At 40.1% G+C, this 10078-nt stretch overlaps 1 protein-coding gene and 1 non-coding gene across 2 annotated transcripts; both read left to right on the forward strand.

The window, feature by feature from the left end:
• Positions 1–613: 613 nt before the first annotated feature.
• LOC120659683 (prohibitin-2, mitochondrial-like) lies at positions 614–5145 on the forward strand. Its single transcript, XM_039937899.1, has 5 exons — positions 614–921; positions 2974–3090; positions 3809–3979; positions 4232–4444; positions 4642–5145. Exons 1-5 carry the CDS (start codon positions 748–750, stop codon positions 4834–4836), a joined length of 870 nt encoding a protein of 289 aa, XP_039793833.1. The 5' UTR covers positions 614–747; the 3' UTR covers positions 4837–5145.
• Positions 5146–5271: 126 nt separating this feature from the next.
• TRNAS-CGA lies at positions 5272–5353 on the forward strand. The gene has a single exon. It is a non-coding gene; the product is annotated as a tRNA-Ser (tRNA).
• The last annotated feature ends 4725 nt before the right edge of the window (positions 5354–10078 follow it).

A 10078-nucleotide genomic window follows, 5' to 3' on the forward strand; every position in this document is an offset into this window, starting at 1 on the left:
CAGTCTACTCAAGGTTACTATTGTCTTCCTTCTTGATTTGATTGTCACCGCTTTCATCACCATCTCACCCTCCCTTCTCCTTCTTTCCCAATTCTCCACACTGCTAATCTAAAAAAACTCTACACTGCTGATGTTGAAATTAAAAGGCCACTGCCGAAGTTGAGACTAAAAAACTAACTATAAAAAATAGCGATTTTTTTTTCAAAAAGTCGAGGATCTAATTTGAGAGCCATTACTAAGATGCTCTAAGGAGTTTGATCACAAGTGACGAAAAACAGGTAGAATATGTACACTATCTTATCTTACCACAGTAAAATACCAATTAAAATAAATATTAAAAAATGATCGCAAGATGCTAAAATTCTTTTTTAAAGATTTTCAATAATGAGTACATGCTCTTGACTTTATCTTAGTACACGTTAACTTTTGTTGTAGGCATGATGACATTCCTGGAAGTGCACCGCACACCCACGTTGCAGCTCTAGACAGAGTCCGTTTCTTTCTTGCCGTGCAGGAAAGAAAACCACCCGTTTATCGCCTCACCTCTTCTCCCACGCCGTCCACTCAAAATCCGACGGCTAAGATCACCCGCCGCCCTCCTCAAGGCCGCGCCCCTCCTCAAACAAACCCCCCAGATAAACCCTAGCCGCCGCGCCGCCCCCCAGCGCTGCACCTCCTCCTCCTCGCGCGGCCCCCCTCCTCCACGTACCTCCAGCTCCGTCTCCGGCGGCGGCCCCCGCGGCGAGGATGAACGTGAAGGGCGGCGGCCGGATCCCGGCGCCCCCGCCGGGGGCCAGCGCACTGGTCAAGGTCGCCGTGCTCGGCGGCGCCGCCGTGTACGCCGCCGTGAACAGCCTCTACAACGTCGAGGGCGGGCACCGCGCCATCGTCTTCAACCGCATCCAGGGGATCAAGGACAAGGTATGGAGGCCGCGGTGGGTTGCTGGTTTGAGTGGAAGCGGTTTGGTTGGGTAGGCTTGAGGGGTGCGATTGGGAGAGAAATGTGGCTGCAGGCGCTGTGTTGACATGGATTGTGTCCTGGATGATGCCCCTTAGAACATTTCTCTCGATTTGTAGGTACATCCCGGTAAACCTGGGATAATCATGCATGCTGCTTTAATAGAAACAATCTGGGACATGAACCGTGTGCGTCTGTAGTTACTTCTCATATCCTCAGCAGGGTTGACATCCTTTTCGGCTTTTGTGAAATGTGGATAGAGATAGTGTGGTTGCCTGAATTGTAGTCCGGGATGTTAATTTTATTGGCATTTTGGACACATTTCCCATAAATCAGAGCTAACCGTGCAATGCAATCGGCTACACGTGGGCTGTGCCATTCAAATTGCCAATGGGGAATGTACCGTGTGGATCTCTGTAGCAACTTGTCATATCGTCAGCCAGGTCAGCATCCTTTTGGCATATATTTCCCATAAATCAGTGCTAACTGTGTATTACAATTGGAAAAAAAGTGTGAGGTGCGCCTATCAAATTGTCAATGGAGAACGGCACCCTTTTCCTAATTTAGAAACATACAGACAATGGTTCAAATCCTAGTCTTTTATTCTGGGTGTTGAGTACTTGCACTAACATCCCATACTGTACTTCAATACTTGTGATTTCATCTTTCTGGTTCCTATTTTGACATCTAATCTATGAAGTCTGAAGTGCTTGCTAGCTTTATTGTTGAACTATTATTGTTTGAAGTGTCTCTGTCTATATGTATGCTATCCCACTTTCGCATGACAGTTATGCTAATTTTGGAATTTACTGTAAAATATGGATTGGAACTAGCAACTGCGTTGTATTATCAACATAAGCACTGTGGATGCATGATTAGAAAACTCCACTTCACTTTTGTTAAACTACATCTACAAAAATCTGAACTAGAAATTCATCACAGACAAGTGCACTTGCTTTTGTAAGGTTTTATTGTATATTTGAGGCAGCACATTTGCACATTGTAAATCAACTCTACATCTTGCTATTTCTCTAACCATAATATTTCTATTTTAGTTTAATTGATGTGTGTTCTTGGGTGCTCTTTGTTTACTCCTTGAAATAAATTATTGGTTCAATTGACCAGATGAAAATTTTTCTAGTTTTATGTTCATGTAACCTGATTGTCTGTACGTGAAATATTGTTTTGCGGCCATGCTATTTTTCTGCAACATTTCTGGACAATTAGGTTCTGCATATTCAAAATGGAAGAGTTGTTGGTGCACACTACCACTTCTTAGGGAGGATTCTTATATGGCCTTAGAGTTAAAAGGACATATTGTGTGAGTTGCTGATAAATGATTATCTACGTGGTTCTTGCTAGTGTTTACATCATAATTTGTGTAATGGTGCAGCGAGTTTTACCACCAATAATGCCATGAAAGGTGCTGGGTTTTGCTACGGTGCTAGTTTTGTGCCAACAATACAAAGAGGGATAGGGGCTTATCTGCAACTACCATACAGAGCCAACTTGTTAGGAAGTCATCTTGGACCCATGCAAGCATTATAAAGTCTACAATTAGACACAATTAATGCAAATAGATGCTAGCTATCCTTTTCTCTTTCTTAGTGTGTGGATACTTATTCGTTATTGAGTATTTGAGTCTAATGAAGAGTGTAGCTAAGAAAGCATGTTTTGCCATTTACTCATTTGTGTGTAGTCACAAAGGACTTGATTAACAGTTTTGCCTTGGTGTGCATGCATGTGCTCAAAGGGTATGTGACTGTAATAAATAGTTCAAAATTACTTGTAGCTCTAGATTTGCTGTCATATATCAGTTATTGTATCCTCCAGTGCACCAAAACTTGATGTACTTGTAGGGTTTTTAATGTGAACTGTGAACTAGTGAAAATTTCTCAATGTGTAGTTTGACTTTGTTGATTGGGTTATTGTTTAATATGCACACTTAAGTATCACTCCTGATGATGAGCCAGTTCAATTTTTTGATAAATGTAGCATATGTTTTCTTTATGCAGGTATACCCTGAAGGGACTCACTTTATGATTCCATGGTTTGAACGACCAATCATTTATGATGTACGCGCTCGCCCGAATCTTGTTGAGAGTACTTCTGGAAGCAGGGATCTTCAGATGGTAAATATGCATATCTCTTTTAGTCCAATAGTTCCAACTTACCATTCTTCATTTTTTTGGAACTTGTGTTTAAATTCTGTAGTGTAAATGTTGCTGTGTGCTGCCTGACATGCATGCTTCTGCATCGGTCATTGCGCTAACAAGTTCATCTCAAATTTGGGTCGATGAACCTGTTCCTTGATTTATTGATCATATGATCCTAAAATGGCTGCATTGGCTGTTATGATTATTTCAAAAAAAGTGGTTTCTCTTCAATTTATATTATATTCAAATATTTTGTTCATAAATTCATTGAGAAATAGTATAATTGCTAGTTTGCTACAAAAGCTGTCAACGGTTAACGACCTAGCTAAATTCAGAAGATTATCTTGCAAAGTTTGTTTGACCACTATCAGTTTTTGCCATCTGGGGTGCTTTAGCCAGATATTAATAAAGCATATTTCTTTTGCATGCTCATTTACCTACATCTATTCTAGTTACTTTTTATGCCTGAGGCACAAACGGTAAATCTTGCACCTTTTTTTCATATTGTGGGAGCTCGATACATTGTTTATCATACTCTGAGGAATGCTGCAGTTTGTTTTTCCTATTAAATTCTGATGCACTTCTATGCTGTAGTTTATGAAATGATGATATATTTATTTTGTAACAAGCTAACATTAATCATGTCACTCATTTCATACTTTGAGATATCTGTTCTGTACTTTGTTTGGGGCAGGTGAAAATTGGTCTTCGTGTCCTCACAAGGCCAATGCCAGAGAGGCTACCCCATATCTACAGGACTCTGGGGGAGAACTTCAACGAGCGAGTTCTGCCTTCTATCATACATGAAACACTGAAAGCTGTTGTTGCCCAATACAATGCTAGCCAACTGATCACACAGAGAGAGGTGTGGTCTACATATTCCCTGTTTATTTCTTGCCTATTACTCCCTCTGTTCCAAATTATAGGTCATTTTAGCTTTTATAGGTTCATTGTTTTTACCGTGTATATACACATATTATATATCTAGGTGCACAGTAAAATCTATGAATCTAGAAAATCCAAAATGACCTATAAATTGAAATGGTGGTAGTATATGGAAATAAGCTAATTCTTAAATAGTACAAAATTTTTTACTCTTTTTCCCTTCCAATTTCAGACTGTCAGTAGGGAGATTAGGAAGATACTGACTGAGAGGGCCAGAAACTTCAACATTGCTCTTGATGATGTCTCGATTACAAGCCTTAGCTTTGGGAAGGAGTTCACCCATGCCATTGAGGCCAAACAGGTTGCTGCACAGGAAGCTGAGCGTGCAAAGTTCATTGTCGAGAAAGCTGAGCAAGATAAGAGAAGTGCAATTATCAGGGCTCAGGTAAGAAGAAAACAATTCTTGTATAAGCATGGCACCTATGTCTGAAAAGGATTGGGAGTACAGTTAGAGGAAGATGCTGGTTCTATCGATAACTTTGGCTTCATGCTGCAAAGTTTTATATGTCGATCTAACTAGCTGTCCTTGTAAGATGAGTTCTAAAACATACTTCTGCTTTTGGTGTTCTATTCTGTGAACAGGGAGAGGCTAAGTCTGCGGAGCTGATTGGCCAGGCCATCGCAAACAACCAGGCTTTCCTTGCCCTGAGGCAGATTGAAGCTGCAAGGGAGATCTCGCACACTATCGCGGCTTCAGCCAACAAGGTTTTCCTGGACTCCAACGACCTGCTGCTCAACCTCCAGCAGCTGAGTGTGTCAAGCAAGCAGAAGAAATGATGTCGCCATTCATCACTTTGTTGTGAGTGTGGATGTCGCTCTACCAGACATTGTGAGGGACGGTCGGTTTTGAACGAAGTCTCGCTAGTTGCCCCTCTTCTATACGGTAGTTGTGAAATAGGTACGTGCCAAATGGACTGGAAAACGCAAACAAACTGGCATGTTTCATTTGAACGATGTCTTCTAGTTCAATAAGGAACATATTGTTTTCTCGTCTCAATGTGTTATGATGTTTTTTTTGTGTGTTCCCCTTTGGATTAGTTGATGCACCTGGATCTATGATTTTATATGGTGGTTTGGTTTCCGGAATGGACAATGCGAGCTTTGTGAGTCTACCTTGCAGGCGTTTTGTTCCCAAGGTCCAAATGTGCAATTGTTCCCAAGGTCCACATGTGCGATTATTTATATGGACGAAATCTCGCAGAGAAGCAAGCCGTCTATATGTCCGAGTGGTTTAGGAGACAGACTCGAAATCTGTTGGGCTTTGCCTGCGCAGGTTCCAGTCCTGCTGTCGACGTCCGTTTTTTAATTCCTAATCCAAGGATCAATCTACTGTCTGTCTTGGTCATAATTTAATTGCTTAATGCTAACACCTGTTGTTGGCTTAGGGCAGTTTGGTAGAGATCCATAATTCTTCTCTGATTCAGAGAAATGATTCACTAGCTAAAAATGATTCTCTAAGATTAATTTAAAAAAAAAACATATGTGGACGGTGGAAGAAGACGCCATATGCGCTAGCAAGCAGCATATTAAAAGCCTTTCGAAACCTTCCAGGCTGTTAATAAAAATAAAAAAAAACCATTCAGAGAAATGATTCACTAGCTAAAAATGATTCTCTAAGATTAATTTAAAAAAAAACATATGTGGACGGTGGAAGAAGACGCCATATGCGCTAGCAAGCAGCATATTAAAAGCCTTTCGAAACCTTCCAGGCTGTTAATAAAAATAAAAAAAAACCTTCCAGGCTGTTGGCTGTTGCCTTAGACATACACCTCCCCTTCACGAGGCAATGTAGCACGGTGTTTACAGATTCGAGCTCTATAAGCTCCATGATAATAACCTTCCAGGCTGAGTGTGGGAGGCCTATCCTCAGAAATAAACTTGAACGAACCTACACCCAGACAACAGTCCAATGCAAGTTTTCTGTGAGTGATGATGGGGTAGGGTTAGTTCTATGAGGGGGGAAGAAATGGTGGCTTGCTATATATTGGTCAGGAAAGAATCGTGCCAAATTGTTACCTTTTTGTACGTTCTTCAAACAATTATCACGCATTTATTTTTCAGCAGGTGAGGCATTGTATATATGGATGCATTCAATACAGTATAGTTTCAGTGCATCGTAAATAAAGATTGTGATAAATTCTTGCCTTCACGCACCTTGCATATATATATATATATTAAAACCATTTCTACTTAATTTTCAAGTATGAACGTAGCGCGCATTAAACTCTCTGTGTTTTAGGTAGAACAATCATTTCTCACAACCATTCATCAGTATCACACGGACAGCAGGAATTTCATTTGGGCCTGCCAACATGGAAATATCTACGGCCCAAGCTAATAAAGCCCAACTTTGGCCCACAGACAGAGAGCGAAGCACAGACCGGAGGGAGGGGGAGGGGAGCGAGGAAAACGAAGCCGGCCGGATTTTCGAACTAGTTGTGAAACTGTTGGCTATATGCTGCAAGCCTTGAAAGCCCAGAAGACCGGAACTGGTTACTGTTATTTGAATGAGTAGAAAACGTTTATAATGCTTCCTCTACCCCTGTAAAATGTGGAGATTCAATGTGCTTATATGCAGGCATCTTGCTGTTGGCTTGTGCTTTGTTTACTATGCTCTGCAATCTGTATGTTTTAGGGAAAAAAAAACCTCCAATGTTTTATGCAGCAGGATATGCAGCAGAAGTGTCTTCAATCACTTTATGACGATAAACTTTGCAACAGAAGTAAAACACACTGGAATTCTTTTTAGAAAAAGCTCTTCAAATCACGACCTATTCTGTTCAGAGACCAAATCAAATCACATGGCTAGCTCAGGATACAGGTGAACTGCACTGACGTCTGTCAGTCTACAACTACCACTGCAATGACTGAAGTTTCATATGTTGACAAGAAAACTTTACATCTCAAAATTCATTTCTTTACGGACTATCCGATAGTGTCACCTAATAATAACTATATATAAATCTGGATAAGTTGACACTGCATTGACTCATGTAGGCTGACCAAATATGTATGTACTAATCGTCTCCTCACCACAGAAAACATAAATTCTAAAGCTGAAGAACATGTTATGTGGGTAAGATTTTTTTGCACAAAATTTGAGAGAATGGTTTGCGATTAGAATGAGAGGTGTCTAGGAAACAAGCTAGCATTTGTTTTTAGGAAAAGGAATAGTTCCAGCCTCTACGATCCACACAACCTGATTCTTACATTATTCTTAGCATAACCACTAAGGATACATAAGTTAAATGAAAAAGATCACAGACAATATGAGAAAAAAATTAAAGTCTTCTCCACCCGTTTTTAGCGAAAATATCCAAGGCAACAAGCCGACGATCTCCGGAGCCTTGCTTGCTGAGCAGATGGTCTCATACTCTCATGCAGTTTGTGCACCATTTATTTTCTTGTGATGGCATCTTGTGATCATCATTTGATAAGGAAGATTTCTGAGGGGACTGCCACTACAGTGGTCATGCATCAGAGAGATATTTGTCCACAGGCCCTTGTTAACCACTTAATCTCATATTAACTAGAACATCTTGCATAATATTTCCCTTGGATATGTTTAAATTTATTGTTTATTAATTTAGCTTCATTTACCTTTGTTTTTTATTATTTTCATGAGGTATCATATTATTATGTTTTGTTTGAAAGGTTATCAGATAACCTACCTCTTCTTGAATGTCATATATAAACATAAAAACAACACCATAACCAGAAAAGGTAGGGACATATCCAAAACTGCACTCGGCAATCCGTCGAATTAGTACAAGCAAACTCAACGCATGAGTTTCTAATGTAGCACTAATGTTGACGGATTTAATAAACTTGCAATGTCAATGTCACCTATCTCAGCTGACCACAGTCTTAAGGTTTCAATTCAGCACAAGAAACAGGGAGAGTTACTTGTATTGGATCTGATTCACAGATATGATTAGCCATTTTGTCGGCGTCTGAGGATATTTTGTTTTTAATTTGTATTTCAATTGGACCACATCTATTTGCAGAAATATAAAGTCGTGAGACATTTAATTTAGTGATTGTGCATTTGCATCGAGATATCAACACCATGCCAATTCCATCTATCCTACATTGAGAAAAGTATATATTGTCTTTAACATCTATATGTATTTCGTAAAGTGACGACGATGGCTTAGTAAAAGGAGTTTGTGAGGCACGACATTTAAAAAGGGATACAAACACGTTACATTCCCTACTAGCACAGGACTTTTATACGGAATTATCCTGGCCTATAAAAGGAAATGTGATAGGGATTGTGCCTTCCAAACAAATGGATACTCGAGATGCGACGTCTGAGTGAATTGCTGCCACAGAGAGATTTAGACAGAACACCATAACAAGCCTAGAAACAGAAGATGGCAGAGTAATTCATGAACATTTTCATAAGGCTGCCATACTGTTTGAAAATTTCAAAGGTAGAATGGGTCAGACAGCTGAACCCCAAATGCACTACAACCTGGATGACCTGTTTAGTACACAGGAGGGTCTTGAATTCCTCTCAGCACCCTTCACAAGAGAAGAAATTGACAATGTGGTGAAACAAATGCCAATTGACAAAGCTCCTGGCCCTGACGGTTTTAACGGAATGTTTTTCAAAAAATGTTGGCATATCATAAAAGAGGACATCTACCAGCTTTGTAATGATTTCTTCACTGGAAGAGTTAGCTTGCAAGCAATAAACAGTTCCTTCATTACTCTAGTCCCAAAATGCAGCCATCCAGTAACACCAAGTGATTTCAGACCAATATCACTCCTCAACTCTACTCTTAAGTTGATCACAAAGCTAATGGCAGACAAACTCCAGGGTATCATAATCTCACTGATTCACAAGAACCAGTATGGTTTCATCAAAAGCAGGACTATACAAGATTGCATTGCTTGGGCCTTCGAATATATTCATCAGTGCCAACAATCTAAGAGGGAATTGATCATCTTAAAATTGGATTTCGAGAAGGCCTTTGATTCTATTGAGCATGTCACTATCTTGAAAATTTTGGAGAAAATTGGTTTTCAGTGCAACATGGATTGATTGGGTCCAAAAAATTTTGACAGTGCAACTACCTCGGTCCTGTTAAATGGCATACCTGGCACACAATTCCAATGTAAAAGAGGAGTTAGACAAGGGGATCCACTTTCACCTTTGCTATTTGTTCTTGCTGTAGACCTCCTTCAATGCATTGTCAATAAAGCTCACACTCAAGGAATTTTCTCACTCCCTATTGAGGCTGATCCTAGCAATAAATTCCCTATTATACAATATGCAGATGACACCATCTTAATCATGAAAGCTTCTCAAAGAGAGATCTTTTGCCTAAAGAGACTTCTTCAATCTTTTGCTGAATCAACTGGCTTAAAAGTCAACTATGCTAAGTCACAAATGATCCCATTAAATCTGTCTCAGGACCAAATAAATATCCTTGCAAACACCTTTGGATGTCAAATTGGCACTTTACCCTTTACATATCTTGGATTACCTCTTGGCACAACCAAACCCAGAATTGATGATTATATGCCCCTTATGGACAGAACTGAAAGAAGATTAACCTCTGTATCTTCCTTTCTCACCCAGGCTGGGAGATTACAGCTGGTTAATTCGGTGCTTTCCTCCTTGCCAACCTATGCAATGTGTAGTTTGAAGATTCCCATTGCAGTTTTGGAATTTATAGATAGAGCCAGGAAACACTGCCTATGGAGGGGCTCTAAAATCAATGCAAAGAATAAATCTTTGGTGGCATGGCCCAAAGCACTAAAGCCTAAGAACAAAGGAGGATTGGAAATTGTTGATCTCAGAACTCAAAATGATGCACTGCTCTTAAAACACCTTGATAAGTTTTACAATAAAAGAGACATTCCATGGGTTAATATGGTCTGGCAATCCTATTATTCACAAGGACAAATCCCTCACGCTACTGCAGATAAGGGTTCCTTTTGGTGGAGGGATTTACTCCACCTGAGTGATAAGTTCAGAGGTGTGGCTAGCTGTGCTGTAGGGAATGGC

The sequence above is a fragment of the Panicum virgatum genome, chromosome 2N, assembly GCF_016808335.1.
Source record: "Panicum virgatum strain AP13 chromosome 2N, P.virgatum_v5, whole genome shotgun sequence".
Taxonomy (NCBI): Eukaryota; Viridiplantae; Streptophyta; class Magnoliopsida; order Poales; family Poaceae; genus Panicum; species Panicum virgatum.

What these genes read in the sequence shown, in the direction of transcription:
- LOC120659683 (XM_039937899.1), top strand. Translation starts at nt 748, where the DNA reads ATGAACGTGAAGGGCGGCGGCCGGATCCCGGCGCCCCCGCCGGGGGCC. An exon ending in TCCAGGGGATCAAGGACAAG is followed by an intron (nt 922 to 2,973) that starts GTATGGAGGCCG and finishes TTCTTTATGCAG; the next exon opens with GTATACCCTGAAGGGACTCA. An exon ending in GTGCAATTATCAGGGCTCAG is followed by an intron (nt 4,445 to 4,641) that starts GTAAGAAGAAAA and finishes TTCTGTGAACAG; the next exon opens with GGAGAGGCTAAGTCTGCGGA.